This window comes from Amblyraja radiata, unplaced genomic scaffold, assembly GCF_010909765.2.
Source record: "Amblyraja radiata isolate CabotCenter1 unplaced genomic scaffold, sAmbRad1.1.pri scaffold_432_ctg1, whole genome shotgun sequence".
NCBI lineage: Eukaryota > Metazoa > Chordata > Chondrichthyes > Rajiformes > Rajidae > Amblyraja > Amblyraja radiata.
Genome location: NW_022630534.1, coordinates 66,949 through 87,729, shown reverse-complemented (window position 1 = coordinate 87,729; position 20,781 = coordinate 66,949). Strand labels below are relative to the sequence as shown.

Sequence of the window (20,781 nt, the reverse complement as noted above, 5' to 3'; positions counted from 1 at the left end):
GAATCCAGAAATCAGAGGTGCAAAGGGACTTGGGAGTGCTGGTGCAGGACTCCAAAAAAGTTAATTTGCAAGTAGAATCGGTAGTAAGGAAGGCAAATTCAATGCTCGCATTTATATCAAGAGGGCTAGAATACAAAAACAGGGATGTAAAGCTGAGGCTCTACAAGGCGCTGGTCAAACCATATTTGGAGTATTGTGAGCAAAACTGGGCCCTGTATCTGAGGAAGGATGTGCTGGCTCTGGAGAGAGTCCAGAGGAGATTTACAAGAATGATTCCAGGAATGAGTGGGTTAGTGTATGATGAACGTTTGACAGCACTGGGCCTGTACTCGCTGGAGTTTAGAAGGATGAAGGGACACCTCATTGAAACTTACATAATAATGAAAGGCCTGGATAGAGTGGATGTTTCCACTGGTGGGAGTCTAGGACCAGAGGTCACATCCTCAGAATTAAAGGGCGCTCCTTTAGAAAGGAGATGAGGAGGAACTTCTTTAGTCAGAGGGTAGTTAATCTGTGGAACTCATTGACACAGAGGGCTGTGGAGGCCAAGAGTGGATATTTTAACGGCAGATATAGACAATTTATTGATTGGAACGGGTGTCAAAGGTTATGGGGAGAAGGCAGGAAAATGGGATGAGGAGACAGAGATCAGCCATGATTGAATGGCGGAGTAGACTCGATAGGTCAAATGGCCTCATTCTACTCCTATAACTTGTGAACCTGCCTGCGGTTGGCCCATATCCCTCCAAACCTGTTCTATCCATGTATATCGTGTCTTAACAATTCATTCAATGATGGAATAGTCCCTGCCTAACTACTTCCTCTGGCAGCTTGTTCCATACACCCACCACCCTTTGTGTGAAATGGTTACCCCTCAGATTCCTATTAAATCTCTTCCCCTTCACTTTAAACCTGTGTCCTCTAGTCCTCAATTCACCTACTCAAGGCAAGAGACTCTGTGCACCTCCCCGATCTATTCCTCTCATGATTTTGTACACCTCTATAAGATCATCACTCACCCTCCTGCGCTCCAAGGAATAGAGTCCCAGCCTGCTCAACCTCTCCCTGTAGCTCAGACCGTCGAGTCCTGGCACCAGAGGTAGATACAAAATGCTTGAGTAACTGAGCGGGGGAGGCAGCATCTCTGGAGGGAAGGAATGGGTGGCGTTTCGGGTCGAGACCCTTCTTCAGACCGAGTCCTGGCAACATCCTTGTAAATCTTCTCTGTACCCTTTCCAGCTTGACAACATTGTTCCTATAACATGGTGCCCAGACTGAACACAACACGCTAAATGCAGCCTCACCAATCTTATTTTATATAACTGCAACATGACCTCCCAACTTCTAAATATTCTGACTGATGAAGGCCAGTGTTTAACTGCTCCCACTTTAAATTACACTAATGAGCCATCCTCTACGATCCTCCAGGGTGGAGAATTCCAGAGATTCACTATCCTCCGAGAAAAACAATGTACAATTTGAAAAAAATTGTCTTTGGGTTTACATCAGTGCTTAAAATGCTTGAGACGTTTTGGGTCAAGACCTATTCTTTTTCTCCAGAGATGCTGCCTTGTGTCCGTCTTCGGTTGAAACCAGCATTTGCAGTTCCTTCCTATACATTAAAATGTTGGGGTCGGGGAAAGTCTTGGGCCAAGGTGACTGACCTCCAACAACCAGCCGATAGAGAGCTTCCCACTGAGATCATTATCAAATATTGCCAGGCTCCTTGACCCCACATATGGTCAACATTAAACTCTACCCAGGACAGTCCGTCTCACCTTAGCTCTGGAATTCAACTCTGAGAGTCCTCATGGGGACCAAGGCTGCAATGACAGCTAGTGATTCTGTCAGAACACAAATTGAAAGCCAGGTAACTTGATGATGCTGCTGGTAAAGACCCAATTACTACTGATAGTTAAGAGAAGACTTTTAAAATCCAATTTGGCAGATTACCCACATTTTTACCACAAAACTTGTACATGTCACTGGTTAGATGCCTTTGATTGAGCCATACTGAGATAATACCAAAATGTACCATTTCCTATTCTGTACCTGGATATCGTTGTGAGGGTTCCAGTCCGAGTCGAAGATGACCACTGTGTCTGCCGTGGCCAGGTTAATGCCCAGGCCCCCAGCTCTGGTCGACAGCAAGAAGCAAAACTGGACAGCTCCCGGTGCTGCCAATGGAGAATGTGAGCAAATATTAAAGAAGCAAGAGCAGGCAAAGGACAGGTGTCCCACTCCAATAGATTGGTGCTTGTAGCACTTACCATTAAATCGATCAATAGCCTCCTGTCTCATTGCACCAGTGACACTTCCATCAATCCGTTCGTACTTGTAGCCCTCGTAGTCAAGGAAGTCTTCAAGCAAGTCCAACATTTTTGTCATCTGCAAAAAGGAGTGGAGTTTTCAGAAGCATATAAAAATGTCCCATCGTTCCTGACTCTCAATATAGGTGGCGCAGCCAGCGGTGGAGTTGCTGCGGCCTCACAGCACCACAGACCCCGCTTCCATCCTCACTACGGGTGCTGTCTGTAGAGTTTGTACTCTCTCCCCGTGACCTGCGTGCCTTTTCTCCGGGTGCTCTGGTTTCCGCCCACACTCCAAAGACATATAGGTTTCGGTAGAAATTGTAAATTGTCCCTAGTGTGTAGAGTAGTGCTAGCGCACGGGGATCGCTGGTCGGCGCGGACTTGGTGGGCCGAAGGGCCTGTTTCCGCGCTGTATCTGTAAACTAAAAATCTGCCCTTACAAACCCATTTTGGAGCTTATTCCTTGAACACCCTAAGACTGTGGACTTCACTCATTTGCAGTCTTCTGCTAAATAACTTGGCACGAAGCACCCACCAGATCCATCTTCACCTTTTCTCACAGGTGGGACGTTCTACAAATCGTTATCTAATGATCGGCCTTCAGAGGTATTCTTTTGGATAAAGTGCTCAACAAGGAACAGGTCATGCAAAACCGTCCTTCTAAATTGGAACATTCTGAGGCGAGTCAGACAGACAGAATCTCAATGCATACTGAAAACTTGATGTTTCCAGTATTCTAGTACATATTGTAGGTATGTTGCAAAGCCTACCTGAAGCGTCGTTGAAAATCTGCCGTTGTGGGTGTGCGCGATTTTGGCGCCGTTTAGAGGGGGCGGGTTTAAAACGCGATTTTCTCTAAGCTGTTCCAATCGAAAATGTTCAGCCTAGTTAATTATTAACGAAAAATCGCTGGAAGACCCCGTCGCAAAAGCTATTATTAGTTTTAAAGGCCTTGAATAATAGTTATAGTAGTTTAAAAATCAATCTTTAAACCCGCGACAGCCAGCAACCGCAGGGTCCCATAAAGCAAACCACAGAAGTTAGGTTGTATATTTTTACATTAAAAAGGGCTTTTAAAGAACCCTTTATACAAAGTTTAATATTGCGAGTAGCTCAATTTGGCCCCATTATATCCCGCAGTATTTTTCTCGGCATTTGGGGCACAAATCTACCGCAATGTGAACGTTCTAAACCAGCGCGTTCCACAGGGACCCACTGGAAAGCTGATTTAAAATGGACTTTAATTTGCAGCAATTGAACATTAAATTCCTTCCATTTGGCCTATAAATTAATGTAAATGAGATTTAAAAATCATGTTTTATTGTGAATTATTTGTGAATATTATTTGGACATTTAGGCTATTTAAAAATGTTAATCATTTATTAAGAAATGGATAGATGTTTAGATCTAGTAATTGAAGTCTGAAATTAGCTACAATTAGGTAACTAACTAATTATATGCTTTAATTTCAGGTCATCCAAGTAAGATTATTTTATATTTGTTTCAGAATGCTTCAATCTATGATAACTGAAAATTTCATTCAGTTCTCTTAATTTTTAAGAAAGTTATGGGCTTTTGACTGTTCACGATCACAGCTTTTTTGTTATGTCCATAGAAAATCAATAGGGAACAAGATGCTCATTTCCCAGTATGAAAATGGCCATAACTTTTTAAATACTTGAGATATGAAAGTGAATTAGGTGTCAAATTAAACTTATTTTTATGCTTTATCTGATGGGATAAATTACAGACTTGATTTTTTAAATCTCAAAATTTTGTAACATTGCTACATATTGCACACGTCTGCAGTTGGCCATTTAGCCCTTCAAGCCCACCGCATTGCACCAACAGCTCATTTTCCACCACAGCACCATTTTTTTTTTGCACGATCCCTACATTCCTTAATTCCCTTTACACCAAGAAATCATTTGAAAGTGACTGAGCATCCACAGCCCTCCAGGTTAGAGAATTCCAAAGATTCATTGCTATCTGTTTCAAGAAATTTACCCTCACCTCAGTTCTTTAGACTTTGGAGATACAGTGCAGAAACAGGCACTTCGGCCCACCAAGTCCGCGCTGACTAGCGATCATCACATACACTAGCATTAACCTATACACTAGGGATAATTAATAACATTTCCAAAGCCAATTAACCTACAAACCTGTATGACTTGAGTGTGGGAGGAAACCGGAGAACCCATGTGGTCACAGGGAGAATGTCCATACAGACGGCACCTGTGGTCAGGGTCAAACCCAGCTCTCTGGTACGGTAAGGCAGCAACTCTACCGCTGCGCCATTGTGCTTCCCTTAGTTGTAGATGGTCTATTTCTTATTCTGAGATGGCGACCCTATACAATGTCAACACCAGTGGCATCCCAAGAATTAATATATAACCAGATAAACACTAGACCAGATACATACACAGTCTGACTCAAATTGCATGCCCCACTTGATTGTGTAATTCTTGAATTATCAACAGGCTTGGGCCTTCCAGTTTCGTCAAAGATCTGCAAAGTGAGCAATGCAGACAGAGACTGTGGGGGTCCCAGTAAATATAGTGTACTGGGAACAAGGAGCATTATACCTGAGAAAATATCAGCACTCTGTGGCCTCCGTCTTTCAACTTCCTCAGCATTTTCTGGAGCAGCGTCAGTTTTCCAGCCGACTTGATCAGCCCGTTACCTTCATACGCACCATTTGGTAACTTTGCAGCCTCCTAAAGCAAAAGGCAAATAAAGCAGATGTTCAGATCAAACTGCTAACCACAACAATGCTTGAATGCAACAGAAATAGTTAGCAGAATAATGTGTGTTCAACAAGTCACAGTACCAAGTCCTTTTAATTATACCTTCAACATATTTTCTCTATTCTTGACCCAAGCATTCCAGCATTTTTCCTCATTGCTTAAGGAATACAATAGTGGACAGTTGTGGTTCACGGCAACACCTTAAGGGCTAGAAACATTGGTCTGACCAATGCTGCAACATTATAGAAATTTTTTCTTTTCAGACGAATGAAGTAGACGTCTCAGCCAAATGCACAAACTTCATGCAATAGGCTGAATAGTGAGCCTGGTGCCGTAATTGGGGGAGGGCAATAGAGAGAAAGCCAGGCTCTGATCTGGTCTTCTACACCTGTGGTTCTCACAGGAATATCACTAAACCTATGTTTCTTTCTCGTTCACCTCCCCTGCTCTCACCTTCCCTCTCAAATTCAAGGACCCAGGTGTAGGGAAGTTCAAACACCTGCGGTTTAGTTTCACGTTGTTTCTCTAGAAGGCTGGCTAAATAGTCTCCCAACTTCCTATATTCATCCGTCTCACTATCTCTTAACAATTTCCTTGCTTCCTGCCACACCTCTACCACTGTTCGTTCCTCGTTGCTCCCCTGAGATGGCTCACAATCTGAAATGCAAGACCGCGTTACTAGCTGTATGCTTAAACACACAAAAGAGTGCATGATGCGAGACATGCGTACAAAATGGCAACAAAGAATGTAGCGGCCACATACCATGGCAGCCACAGGGAAGAGGTACGGGTGGTTACAACACTTCTTCAGATCCATCATGATATTTAGCAGTGACACCTGATTCCCGCCACCTTTGGAGTTGAGGGCATCGAAGTTTCTCGTCAGTATAAATTTGTAATATTTCCTGAAAAACAATGGATAGGATAGAGATTTACATCTGTGATCGGAGGTTGATAGCACCTACCTACCGAGTCCCAGTCGAACAAATATTTAACTGGAGAGCTATGTAGAAATTCCAGGACTCGCTGCTCCCTTCTGCCGAACCTTTCATACTGTCCAGAAACAATTGGAAAATACAACTATTTCTGCCGATTGGGGCTGAGAAACGTGAACAAAGATCTACTTTTTGAAAACAGAGTGACGCAAGAATAGGAACTGAAGTTCTATCTTCACGAGGGGAAGATACAACTATCTTCACAAACAGGACAGAGCACAGAACACACTGTCCATGCACCCTCAGCAAGGTGAAGAATTGGGAGAACATCGTTTCCTGCCAAATGCCTGCCTTCTGCCCACTCGGTTCCATCCCACGCCTCCCATGATCTCTCTAGGCGAGAGATGCTCGACCCGATGTTCAGAAAACAACCTGTTGTTTTAGTTTCGCTAAGATATCAAGAAAGAGGGAGACTGTATGAATTACAATCCTTCTTCACAAAGGAAAGTTTAATGGGATATTGGACATTTTTGACCCGTTGCCTGAACAGATAGGCAGAATAACGATTAATTAACAAAAGGAACTGGAGGCCATTGTATTAGCAAAACAACCAGACCAAGTATTATTTTAAACACTGAAAGTTATTATTTGGAATGCAGTGAATGAAAGGGAAGCTGATGCAAGCTCAAAATAGAAAAAAAAGTAGGCTTATGGGAAAAGAATTAGGATTCTGCATTAGTCATAGTCAGTGTGATACAGAATGGAAACAGGCCCTTCGGCCCAATGTACCCACATCGGCCAACATTTCCCAGCTACACTAGTCCCTCCTGCTCTCGTTTGGCCCATATCCCTCCAAACCTGTCCTATCCATGTACCTAAGATAGGCACAAAAAGCTGGAGTAAGGCAGCAACTCTGGAAAGAAGAAATGGGTGAAGTTATGGGTCGAGACTCTTCTTCAGACTAGTTAGGCATATGGGAAACGAGAGATATAGACGATGATGAACAATGAATGAAAGATATGGAAAAAAAAACCAATGATAAAGGAAACAGACTATCGTTAGCTGTTTGTTGGGTGAAAAGGAGAAGATGGTGCGACTTGGGTGGGGGAGGGATAAAGAGAGAGGGAATGCTGGGGATACTTGAAGTTAGAGAAATCAATATTCATATCACTGGGCTGTAAGCTGCCCAAGCGAAATATGAGCTGCTGTTCCTCCAATTTGTGTTCAGCCTTATTCTGACAATGGAGGAGACCTAGGACAGAAAGGTCAGTGTGGGAATGGAAAGGGGAATTAAAGTGTTTAGCAACCGGGAGATCAGGTAGGTCCAGGTGGACTGAGCGAAAGTGTTCAGAGAAACGATCGGGTATGTATGGTCTCGCCGATGAATAAGTGTCCACATCTTGAACAACGGATACAATAGATGAGGTTGGAGGAGGTGCGAGTGAACCTCTGCCTAAGGCTGAGAACCTCTGAAAGGCTAACCTAACTGTCAGGGTCCCTGGACAGAGTCGAGGGAGGAGGTATAGGGACAGGTGTTGAATCTTCTGCAGTTGCAGGGAAAGATACCTGGGGAGGGAGTGGTTTGGGTGGGAAGGGATGAGTTGCGGAGGGAACGGTCTCTGCGAAAGGGGGAAAAGGATGGAGATGGGAAGATGCGACTAGTGTTGGAATACCGCACATCCCTGCACATTAACGCTATCCTACACTAGGGACAATTTACACTTATATCAAGGCAATTAACCTACAAACCTGTACGTCTTGAGAATGTAGGAGGAAACCGAAGATCTTGGAGAAAACCCACGCAGGTCGCGGGGTGAACTTACAAACTCCGTAGACAGCATCCACAGTCGAGATCGAACCCGGGTCTCCAGTGCTGCAAGGCAGCAACTCTACGGCTGCGCGACTTTCCTCCCCTACTGTGTGAAACATGGACCAAAGGAGGAGGAGTTGACCAAGGTTCAGTTGCAAATCGCAGGATCCCAGAGTTACTTACTTTTGCATTGTGCTCAGCTCCACACGCACAATCAGCTCAGTCTTGGAGGGCATGTTCTTGAAGACATCTGCCTTAAGGCGCCGCAACATGTGGGGACCGAGAAGATCGTGGAGCTTCTTTATCTGGTCCTCCTTTGAGATGTCAGCAAATTCTTCAAGGAAGCCCTCTAGATTACTGCAAAACATATGACGTGTGAGCAAAGCTTGGACAATTTCTTAACCGACACTGTAACCAGGTTCGTCTCACATCATTGAAGGTAACAGAGTTATACAGAAACTACAAACAACAAATGACAAGACCATCACTTAAGGGAGATTACAACAACCATTAGATTTCAAGACGCTCCTGGAAGAAGGGAGTAAAAAGATGGGGATTTGGTAAAACATTCTAAGTTTAACATGACTACCTACAATGAATATTGGAGATGCACACAAATGCTTACAGGGAAGTTAACTATTTGTTTTTGCGAGCTATCGATTTTGCTGCATCAGAAGGTCATGGATCACGCCTGCCATCTTAAATGTGGCAAGACAAATGGAGGCTGATGCATCCGTGCACATTCAGAGAAATCAGTGTGGCGACAAGTTAGGGATGGTGACCCCCAAGGCAATCCTGGAATGAGTGGTGCAATTCGTCCAGTACTCCACCACCGTTTCATTCCAAGACCGTGCACATTCAGAGAAAACAGTGTGGCGACAAGTTAGGGATGTTGACCCCCAAGGCAATCCTGGAATGAGTGGTGCAATTCTTCCAGTACTCCACCACCGTTTCACCCTCAACCACAACCAGGCTACCAGGTTTCACTTTTATTTTATTTATTTTTTAATATTATTTCACTATTATCAGATCATAACAGTTATGTTTATGACAAAATAGGCTGCCACTTTCAGCTGAATGTCCTTCTGAGTTAATGGACCTTTAAAAAAAAAAAAAAAAAAACAATATTTTGAACATGGATATGCTCAATTTATCCCACAACCATGAATCAGCCTCTAAATGGGCTTGTCCCATTCAGAAGGTGCATACACAAACTGGGCTGACACACATTTCATCCAAAGAGACTGCAAATAACCATTTCTCTTGGGTGGGCGCAACAGAGAGGGCCCTGTGCAGCTTGTCAAAATATCCAAAATATCAGTCAATGCCCCGAAGAACAGAATATCTGATCTTTGCTACACGACTGAGGAAATTTGCTCATCCAGTGACTGGCTGCTTTGTGCAGCATGACCAAGAATAATTTAAGAATAAGTGGTAAGCCATTGAGAACGGGGACGAGGAAACACTTTTTCTCACAGAGAGTGGTGAGTCTGTAGAAACCGGCTCTCTGGATACTTTCAAGAGAGAGCTAGATAGGGCTCTGAAAGATAGCGGAGTCAGGGAAGAAGGCAGGAACGGGGTACTGATTGGGGATGATCAGCCATGATCACATTGAATGGAGGTGCTGGCTCGAAGGGCGGAATGGCCTACTCCTGCACCTATTGTCTATTGACCACTCCATCAGGTGAGAGTGAGAGGGAGAGAGATAGGGATTGAGAGTGAGTGAGGGAATACAAGTCACAGTGAAATTGTTTGTACCATATGTATGCAAAGAGTCATCATGTAAAGGACACCTGCAAAATGTACACTGTACTCTTCCTTGAAGAGTAGTTCGGGACATTCCCAAGGTCATAAAATAAATTCTCGCCCAACCATTGGGAAACGACACTTACTTGAAACGATCGGACGTCAGGAAGTTGAGCAGATGGAAGAGTTCTTCTAGATTGTTCTGTAGAGGTGTCCCCGTCAGCAACAGCTTACATTTAATCTTATAACCATTCAACACTCTGAAAAACTAAACAAATGTCACCACGTCAGTACAGATGTTGCTCTGTGTTTTCTTCTTCAGGTTATTTATATGGATAACATTCGGGCCTTGGTCAAAAGGTCCTGGTCCATCTTGCTATTGTGCAACTCCAGGGCGATAGTACCACTGCTAGTTCAGAGAGACCACAGAGAGCAGAGCAGGAGATACTGCCTTCTCGGATTATGCTTTAAATAAAGCAACCCCTTATCGGTGGGGCAGCACAGTGGCGCTGCGGTAGAGATACTGCCTCACAGCGCCAGAGACCCGGGTTCGATCCTGACTACGGGTGCGGTCTATACGAAGTTTGTACGTTCTCCCCGTGACCTGCGTGGGTTTTCTCTGAGATCTCCGGTTTCCTCCCACACTCTAAAGACGTGCAGGTTTGTAGGTTAATTGGCTTGGTAAATGTAAAAATTGTCCCTAGTGGGTGTAGGATAGTATTAGTGTGCAGGGATTGCTGGTCGGTGTGGACATGGTGGGCCGAAGAGCCTGTTTCCAGGCTGTATCTCTAAACTAAACTTCTCCCTCAGGTTGGAGGGTGGGGAGCTGAGTGTATACAATTGCTCTTTTAAACAACATACAGCAGAGAAAGGTTGAACAAGATAGGTCTTTATTCTTTGGAGCGCAGAAGGCAAAGGGGGGATTTGATAGAGGTTTTTAAAATGATGAGAGGGATAGACAGAGTTGACGTGGATAAGCTTTTCCCATTGAGAGTAGGGAAGATTCAAACAAGAGGACATGACTTGAGAATTAAGGGACAAAGGTTTAGGGGTAACATGAGGGGGAACTTCTTTACTCAGAGAGTGGTAGCTGTGTGGAATGAGCTTCCAGTGGAAGTGATGGAGGCAGGTTCAATTTTATCATTTAAAAATAAATTGGATAGGTATATGGACAGGAAAGGAATGGAGGGTTATGGTCTGAGTGCAGGTAGATGGGACTAGGTGAGAGTAAGTGTTCGGCACGGACTAGAAGGGCCGAGATGGCCTGTTTCCGTGCTGCAATTGTTATATTGTTATATGTTATATAGGAAGGCCAAGGATCTACAAACCTCAGTCTTAATCAGAAGCACATTTCTGAAGATCTGTCCCCGAGCCAGCACACTGCGGCAATTAAAAAGCCCATTAATGCCTCTACTTCCGTAGAAGATTCAGGATATTCTGTTGAAACTTCTACAGGTGTACAGTAGAGAGCAAATTGGATCATGACTGCATCATGACTTAGTTCGGCAACTCAAACGCCCAGGAAGGAAGGAAATTACAAACCGTGGTGAACAGCGCTCAGCCTATCATGGATATTGACCTCCCCACCATCGAAGGGACCTATAATTGCCGTCTCAAAAAATGCAGCCAGCATTATCAAGGACCCGCACCACCCTGGCCACACTCATTCATTCCTGCCATCGGGAAGAAGGTATAGGAGTCAGAAAACTGTAATGTCCAGGTTCAGGAACAGCTTCTTACCAACAAGCATCAGGTTTTTGAACATGACAAACTCCAACTAAATGCTGCACCACCTCTGGGGACTTTGGGCTTTGTTTTGATTTTGCACTGTATCGTTTTGTTTTGATTTATTGAACCTTTTTTGTTTGATTATTATATTATCTATTGAGAACTGTGTTTACAAACCTGCTATGCTGCTACAAGTTTGAATTTCATTGTTCCGTTTCAGGACATACGACTATAATAACACTCTTGACAGAACATATGGCGATAATCAGTGTTATGGGCACTTATACTTTGGCCTGTAAGTGCCAAAGTGGATCACTCTTATCTTCCTTCTAAAATGGAATAGTGAACCGGGAAAACACCTTGCCAATAATTGCCAGCGTTGACAGTGATGCCCACTATTTGTTTGAAGTATCAGGGTGGCAATACCACCCACATGTTCAACTTCTTGAAAGAAGGATGAGAAGCTGAAACATTAACTTTGAGTAAGGCACAGAGTAGAGCCAGGGAATGTGAATGAAGAAGTGGCAGAAAAGGCTTCTCGCACTCACCTTGGACTGGTTGTTCTTTAATCTGTGTGCTTCATCTACCACGAGACAGGCCCACTTAATGGAGCCCAGAATTGCCTGGTCAATGGTGATCAGCTCATAGGAGGTCAACAAGACGTGAAACTTCACCTGTGCCTGACTCTACAAAAGAAAAATATTAAATCAGTTTAACCATTAAGTGAACATTGATCTACAATGATATACAGAGCTCAAAATGTTCCCTTTCTTGTTTGAGTTTAGTTTATTGTCACGTGTACTGAGGTACAGTGAAAAGCTATTGTTGCGTGCTAACCGGTCAGCGGAAAGACAATACGTGATTACAATCGAGCAGCCCACGGTGTACAGATACATGGGTCACTTTTCCAGTGAGTGCCATATCCATCGGCTGTGATCCTACGCATTGCGTTCCCAAGCATGGTGGTGCAGCGGTAGAGCAGCTGACTTACAGCATCAGAGACCAGCGTTCAATCCTGACTACGGGTGCTTGTCTGTAGGGAGTTTATACGTTCTCCCCATGATCTGCGTGGGTTTTCTCCGAGACCTTCGGTTTCCTCCCACACTTCAAAGACGTACAAGTTTATAGGTGTAAATGTAAAATTGCCCCTAGTATGTATGGGGTAGTGTTAATGTGTGGGGATCGCTGGTCGGTGCGGGCTTGGTGGGCCGAAGGGCTTGTTTCCGCGCTGTATCTCCAAACTAAAACACTAAACCTTACCTTCCACATTCCAAGGTAACCCAATGGCCTGATATTGGATCCTTCACTTCAAATCTTAGCATATTGTACCCCAGCATTAAAACGTACAAGGCTTACCCTGATTTTGACTGCTCGCTTGCTGATTTTAACACCGCTATCTTCAAAGCAAAACTCGTTCTCCCGGATGACGGCACGGCTATCCTTGTCTCCTGTGTACGTAACCACGTAAAAATGCGGCGCCCACATCTCAAACTCTCGTTCCCAGTTAATGATCGTGGACAGGGGAGCGCTGACCAAGAAGGGGCCTTTCGTGTGTCCCTGCAGAATCAGATTAAAGAAAGTTCAAAGTTCGAGTCAAATAAAATGAAATCCCAAAGGAGGGTGTATTTAGTCACCATCTACATTCATCGCAACGTTTAAAACACATTTAAACAGGTACATGGATAGGACAGGTTTTGAGGGATATGGGCCAAACACGGGCAGGTGGGACTAGTGTAGATTGGACCTGTTGGCCAGTGTGGGCAAGTCGGGTCCAAGAGCCCGTTTTCACACCGTTTGACTGTGACTCAATGTATTCCAGGATGTTTCTCAAGAGTATCAGACAAAACTGGTATTCGTAAAGAAAGAAATTATGAGTGGTGACCAAAGGCTTTATCAAGTTCATGAGTAGTGTGAGGATAGAACAAGCTGCAGGTCAGTTTGTGGAGAGGCTTACAATAAACAACTGAAGGACTCCTAAGCTCTGGCATCCAAGGCAACTAAGGCGTGCTTTACAATTACTTACACTGATAAGCACGAGAGAAATAATGGCTAACCTCCCTCTTGGAGTTAGTTATATCTGCTCATCCTTGTTGGAACACAATGGTTTGGATGGATGGTGAATGTTACACTATCAACTACCACCTGATCTGCTGTTAGATTTCTTTGCAGAGCACCAATAAGGGCTGACGCATTGTAAAGAGCACATTTTAAGTGCAAGTGGAGCTGATTGGTGAAGGTAGGACAGTGAATCTTGTCTGAATGGGAGGCATAGTGGTAGAGTTGCTGCCTGACTAGATCCTGGTTCAATCCTGAATCCGGGTGCTGTCTGTGTAGAGAGTGTGCGTTCTCACCCTAACCAGCGTGGGTTTGATCCTGACTACAGGTGTTTGTCTGTACGGAGTTTGTACATTATCCCCGTGGGTTTTCTCCAAGATATTCAGTTTCCTCCCACATTCCAAAGACGTACAGGTTTGTAGGTTAATTGGCTTAGTATAATTGTAAATTATGTCCCTAGTGTGTTAATGCATGGGGATCGCTGGTCAGCACAGACTCGGTGGGCCAAAGGACTTGGACCCGCGCTGTATCTCGAAACTAAACAAAAATAAATGACAAGGTCCTCGTGCCAGGCTGATCCAGAAGAATAAGACACATAGGATCTATGGTGACTCAGAAGATTGGATGCAAAGTAGGCTCGGGACTCCAAGAGTTAAGTTATGACAAGATAATCGAACGTTAAAATGCAATTGACAAATGGAAATGTAGATTTTTTAATAAACAAACAGAAAAACAGAAACTATATGAATAGACACAAAATGGTGAAGTAACTCAGCAGGACGGGCAGCATCTCAGGAGAGAAGGATCTCGACCTGAAACGTCACCCATTCCCTTCTCTCCAGAGATGCTGCCTGTCCCGCTGAGTTACTCCAGCATTTTGTGTCCTTCCTACACAGAAACTATATGGAGCTCGATCACCCTTTCCCCCCCAATAACAGCAGTAAGGACAGAGTAAGTAGCCATTCCTTGTTGTCCTGTGTTAACCAGCCTCCTACGGTAACACAGAGGATGAGTTTAAACCAAAGTCCACCTTTACCTCTCTATACAAAGAATACAAGAATACGATGGTCTGGATGGTCTTTCCCAGTCCCATTTCATCGGCTAATATGGTATCGGTGCCCTGTGCCCAGGAGAATCGAAGCCAGTTCAGACCCTCCAGCTGGTACATGTGCAGTGTTCCGCCCGTGACCGTGACGAAATCTGGCTGTGCCTCATATTTAATGGTTGGCTGCAGGTATAACAAAAAAACTATTACACAATGCAATCCTGGAACAAAAACTTTAAGAGGGGCTGGAAAAGGCAATGGAACTGACAGTATTTAACGGCACGGTGGTATAGCGTTAGAACTACTGCCTTGCAACGCCAGAGACCAGAGTTTGATCCTGACTATGGGTGCTGTCTGTATGGAGTTTGTACATTCTCCCCGTGATCTGCGTGGGTTTTCTCCGAGATCTTTGGTTCCCTCCCACACTCCAAAGACGTGCAGGTTTGTAGGTTAATTGGCTATGTATGAATGTAAAATTGTCCCTAGTGTGTGTAAGGTAGTGTTAATGTGCGGGTGATCGCTGGTCGGTGCAGACTCAGTGGGCCGAAGGGCCTGTTTCTGCGCTGTATCTCTAAACTAAACAAAATATAATCTGTCACCATTCACTTTCCTTGAGCTGCCAGAGTTTCACACAGTTCCTGGAAGTGTTAAGAGGCTCTACAGCAGGGATTACCAACCTTTTTCATCCCGTTTACCCCCGGCAACTTTAATAGCACATAACAATGTTATTTCACTTATTGATGAACAGATTCAAACACAGAACCAAGTTATACCAGAACCAAACACAGTCAGTCAATGAGTAAAAACATGTACAAATCCAGAATCATCAAATGTACTCTCTGGGTAGGTGTAATTTAACCCCTGGGGGTAATTTACCCCAGGTTGGGAACCCTTACTCTACAGTAATGCAGGCAGTCCCCATTGCTTGCCATCAATTTTGATTTCAAGTTTACCAATTCTATACCGTTCAAAATGTTTTAACACTTCAATATGATCGTTCCTCAACCTTCTGCATTGATTTGGACGAGGGGATTGAACGTTTTGTGGCCAAGTTTGTGGATGATACGAAAATAGGCGAAAAGGCAGGTAGTGTAGAGACAGCAAGGACTCTGCAGAAGGACTTGGACACTTCTCTGCCCACTCTCCCTGTGATGAGGTTGGGAGAGTGGGCCGAGAAGTGGCATATGGAATATAATGTAGCAAAGGGGGGGGGGGGGGGGAGTACTGCATTTTGGCAGTAGGAATAAAGGCGTGGACTATTTTCTAAATGGGGAGAGAATCCAGAAGTTGGAGGTGCAAAGGGACTTGAGAGTGCTGGTGCAGGATTCCCAGAAAGTTAATCTGCAAATCAACTCTGTAGTAAAGAAAGCAAACTCGATGCTAGCATGTATTTCAAGAGGGCTTGTATACAAAATCAGGATTATAATGCTGAGGTTCTATAAGGTGCTGGAAAGACTGCATTTTGAATATTGTGAGCAATTTTGGGCACCGTAACGGAGGAAGGATGCGCTGGCTCAGGAGAGGGTCCAGAGGTGGTTTACAAGAATGGTCTCAGGATTGAATAGTTTGACCTAGGATGAGCCTCACTGTTCCCCAATGGGGACCTCATTGAAATAGTGTAAGGCTTGGATAGAGTGGATGGGGAGAGGATGTTTCCACTAGTGGGAGAGTCTAGGACTACAGATCATAGCCTCAGAATTAGATGTGCTTTTGGGAAGGAGACGAGGAGAAATGTATTTAGTCAAGAAGGTGGTGAATCTGTGGAATTCTTTGCCACAGACGGCTGTGGAGGCCAAGTCAGTGGATATTTTTACGGCAGAGATAGACAGATTCTTGATTGGTACAGGTGTCAGAGGTTATGGGGAGAAGGCAGGAGAATGGGGTTAGGAGGGAGAGATAGATCAGCCATGATTGAATGGCAGAGTGGACGTGATGGCCTAATTCTGCTCCTATCACATATGACCTTATTCCTCCGACCTCTGCACATAGCTCCTTGTTTTTTGTATATTAGATTCTATCATACCCACACTCGCATATATTCTACTCCAAGATTCTCACAAACTGCTTCGGACCACGGCTTCTCCCCCCTCACTTACCTCAACTTCAGGTGAGCTGGGAGGCTGGTACGCGAAAAACTCCTTGATTTTCTTGAAGTTCTTGGTTTTTCTGGGCCTGATTGACTCCTCCCCGAGGTACATCTCCCTGTATTAGAAAGTAAACAATGTTTAAAAATCAGGAGTCCTGCATGCAGTGGCACCAGTGAGCTAGGCTGGAACATGGCTAGCTACAGGGCTGATAGAGCCCATATGAAGTGGTTCAAGCATATGAAATAGTTAGTGCCTGTTAACTAATGGGGTGATCTCAGGTTCATGAGATGTGGACAGTTGAAGGCAATACATGATACAGATGAATCCACTTCTTGCGTAGAAGGAACTGCAGATGCTGATTGAAACCGAAGATAGACACAAAAAGCTGGAGTAACTCAGCATGTCGTGCAGCATCTCTGGAGAAAAGGAATAGGTGAGGTTTCGGGTTGAGACCCTTCTTATGCCTGACTCGCTGAGTTACTCCAGCTTTTTGTGTCCACTTCTAGTGCTTGTGAGAACACACACACACACACACACCTGTGATTCCAGTAGGCAATTTTCAGCGAGTCGTAGTCTGGGATCTCCAGATCATCCTCCTCCCAGGTGGCCTGGTCGTATGGCAGATCTCTCCACTTCACCAGGTAATGCACGTTTCCTTTCCTGTCAATGCTGCAGAAGGAACAAGATGGAGGAAGGTTACATTTACACAAGTAAACTACAATCATCCAGTCTGCAACATGTGGAGAGGATGTTTCATACACGTGTGTGCGCGTGCATCGCCTCGTCCTTTTGAGTTAACGCGCGTCGGTACCAATTGTTTTACAGAGTCATGGAGTGATACTTTCGGCACAACTTGCCCACACCGGCCAACATGTCCCAGCTACACTAGTCCCACCTGCCTGCGTTTTGGTCCATATCCCTCTAAACCTGTCCTATCCACGTACCTGTTTCTTAAACGTTGGGACAGTCCCAGCCTCAACTACCTCCTCTGGCAGCTTGTTCCGTACACCGACCACACTGCGTGAAAAAGTTACCCCTCAGATTCCTATTAAATCTTTTCCCCTTCACCTTGAACCTATGTCCTCTGGTCGTACTCTGGGCAATAGACTCTGTGCATCTACCCGATCTATTCCTCTCATGATTTTATACAGGTTACACCAGTGCATCTTAATACACTTTACCTCCATTACAGTCACTGGACTTTCATTGCTGTACAAAGTCTCATTCTATTAACAAAATAGGATATGAAAGAGAAAAAAAAAGAGAGAGAGAGATGGAGTGTCAGTGAAAGAGGGATGGAGTGTCAGTGAAAGAGAGAAGTGTCAGTGGAGCAGCTGGGCTTGTACACTCTGGAGTTGAGAAGGATGAGAGGGATTCTTATTGAGACATAAGATTGTTAAGGATTTGGACACGCTAGAGGCAGGAAACATGTTCCCGATGTTGGGGGAGTCCAGAACCAGGGGCCACAGTTTAAGAATAAGGGGTAAGCCATTTAGAACGGAGGCGAGGAAACACTTTTTCACACAGAGAGTTGTGACTGTGGAATTCTCTGCCTCAGAGGGCGGTAGAGGCCGGTTCTCTGGATACTTTCAAGAGAGAGCTAGATAGGGCTCTTAAAAATAGCGGAGTCAGGGGATATGGGGAGAAGGCAGGAATGGGGTACAGATTGTGGATGATCAGCCAAGATCACATTGAATGGCGGTGCTGGCTCGAAGGGCCTACTCCTGCACCTATTATCTATTGTCACTAACACTCCAACTCACACACTGCATCTCTCTCTCTCTCTCTCTCTCTCTGACACTCTCACTTTCACTGACACTCCATCCCACTCTCTCACTTACATGGATAGAAGAGGTTTAGAGGAATGCGGCCCAAACACGGGCAGGTGAGACTAGTGTAGATGGGGCTTCTTGGTTGCGTGGGCAAGTTGAGCCAAGGGACCGGTTTACATGCTGTAGGACTCTTTGATCCCAACCCCTACCCGCCCAATCAGAGGAAAAGATGTTTTACATATTCTGATTCACATTTTCCCCCTCTAGGCAGAGAACTCCTTCACGGAACGTTTTATGCTTTACTTCTCAAGTTATTACTGATTAAAGTTTAAAAAAATCAAAACACTTTGAATTTAAAACGACCCGCTTCACAATGGCTCGACTAGCAGTGATCAGCTTCACATCCTATATTTCACCTTATTCGCCAATAAAGCTTTAAAAATGCCAACTTTCACAAGATTTTTACTGTTAAAATCATTCCTGCCAGCTTCCAACACACTTCGATCCAATGTTGCGACACAGGAACACTCTGAACTTTTCACCTCACAGGAGGGGAAGAGCGAATTGCTATTGCAACACGCAGGGCAAGTGCAATTGGGGTCTACGGGTAGGGAACGGGTGCGTTGGGGTTGCAGACCCAACGGGTCTGCATTTGGTCCAGTTTCCTATTAAAAACCTTAAATCATTCAAACATATCAATTAGAAGAACTTTAACCTTCCAAAGGAAGACATTTGGGCAAGTAGCAATGTTGAAAGGGCAAGCTGAAGCAGGACGAATAGGAAACCATGCGGCTCAAGGACACCAACATAACTCAGATGAGCCAAATGGCATTTTCCGTGCTATAAATTCAATGACATTTCATGGAGAAACAGGTTTGTGTGTCTTGAAGGACTGGAAGTTATTTGGAGATCTTAACCCAAGCTATGTTTCTATTGAAGTCAAGTTGGGTAATTTGACAGAATGGGCGTGAATGCAAGAGCCACGATGCGTTACTGAGTAGAAAGCCGCAGCTTTCCAGAGCTCCTCGCCCCACCTGTGCTGCAGGATGCGATGGATGGTCATCCACTGCAGTTTGATCCCGTAGCGGTAAAACTTCTCCTCCATGGCAGCGTACTGGGGGTCTTGGGCTTTGCGCTTCTCACTCTTGCTGTCATCGTCCCCGGAGCAGTAATCGAATGAGGGGGGCTCGTCCATGTCAGTCTTGCGCTGGTAGTTCCGGAACATCACCGAGTGGTAAATCTCCAGCTGTCACGGACCAACGGGCAGGACAATTAATCACGGACATTAGTGCTGCCAACAGTAAATGCTGCAACTTCCTGGGGCTCCGTGCAAGCACCAACATCCACTCCCAAGGAATCCCTATAGATTCTGACATATGTTGTATCACTAAGACTTACCCTGGGACTGAGGGAACAGCGCAGATGGAGCTTTCCTCAGCCCAACCCACGCTGTTCCTGCCCTTGTATATATCAAAATGCAAGAGACCTATTAACCCCAAACCACTGCCAGGTCCCCAAACCTCTAGTGAGAGGTTGACATGGTATTGCAGTGGGTAGAACCTCACAGCACCAGAGACCCGGTTTCAATCCTGGTCTCGGCTCCTGCCCGTGTCTCTGTGCAGTTTGCACGTTCTCCCTGTGAGTTTCTTCCGGGTGCTCCAGTTTCCTCCCACGTCCCAGACACCCGAGTTTGTAGGTTAACTGGCCACTGTAAAAGGGCCTGTTTCCATGCTATATCTCTAAACTAAATTTTAGTGACAAAACATTTTTGTACGTTCACCCTACGACCGTATGGGTTTCCTCCCATATATCCCAAAAGGGTTTGTAGGTTAATTGCCCCTAATGTGAGCGGAATGGATGAGAAAGTGGGATAACATGGAACTAGTGTGAAGGGGTGATCGATGGTCGGTGTGGACTCAGCGGGCCACAGGTCCTGTTTCCAGCCTTACCCTGGGACTGAGACGACAGTGTAGATGGATCTTTGCTCAGCCTAACCCAAGCTGTTCCTGCCCTGGCAATCCACTAATCGCCCTCATCCCAACAACCACAAAATAGGAAAAAAAGACGACGAAAACGCACCTGCAGCTCGGTGACCCACGAACAGTGCCAGTAGGACAAGCCAGTCCACTTAACGAAAAACTCCCGCTCGGGCCGGCCATGAACTGGCTTCGGCGGCAAATCCTCCGGGTTGTCCTCGAGTGCCTTCGGTGCTGGGACCCCCAGTGGTGGATCTCCCCATCTCCAGTAAAGAATCCTCTGGACCCGGCCTTTCAACAGCGGGCACTGCACAGAGAAACACAGCAGGAGGATGAAGGTTTAAGGCAGTCATTCCCAACCTGGGGCCATACCATGGCAAATTTCAGGGGGGGCCACAGAAAAATTCAGGGGGGCCTCAGGGTCAATGAAGGGGGCCACAGAGCTACCTCCTAAATTTCAGTTGTAATAAATTTAAATCTATGTAGTTGAAATATTTTTGATGTTTGTGGAATAGAATAAAAGAGAATATATGTGTAATTAATAGACACTGATATTTTATGGAAGGTA

At 45.0% G+C, this 20,781-nt stretch overlaps 1 protein-coding gene across 1 annotated transcript in view; it reads right to left on the bottom strand.

The window, feature by feature from the left end:
* Positions 1–20,781, bottom strand: part of LOC116969943 (chromodomain-helicase-DNA-binding protein 3-like) — a gene marked incomplete at its 5' end in the record, with an annotated part of 76,808 nt that overhangs the window by 39,382 nt on the left and 16,645 nt on the right. The window contains 13 exons of the mRNA XM_033016704.1: positions 2,053–2,177; positions 2,271–2,388; positions 4,898–5,029; positions 5,823–5,964; positions 7,988–8,161; positions 9,697–9,818; positions 11,827–11,964; positions 12,635–12,835; positions 14,370–14,561; positions 16,475–16,580; positions 17,003–17,134; positions 19,272–19,483; positions 20,317–20,520. Coding sequence (XP_032872595.1) covers positions 2,053–2,177; positions 2,271–2,388; positions 4,898–5,029; positions 5,823–5,964; positions 7,988–8,161; positions 9,697–9,818; positions 11,827–11,964; positions 12,635–12,835; positions 14,370–14,561; positions 16,475–16,580; positions 17,003–17,134; positions 19,272–19,483; positions 20,317–20,520 — 1,998 coding nt within the window. The remainder of the gene's footprint in view (positions 1–2,052; positions 2,178–2,270; positions 2,389–4,897; positions 5,030–5,822; positions 5,965–7,987; positions 8,162–9,696; positions 9,819–11,826; positions 11,965–12,634; positions 12,836–14,369; positions 14,562–16,474; positions 16,581–17,002; positions 17,135–19,271; positions 19,484–20,316; positions 20,521–20,781) is intronic.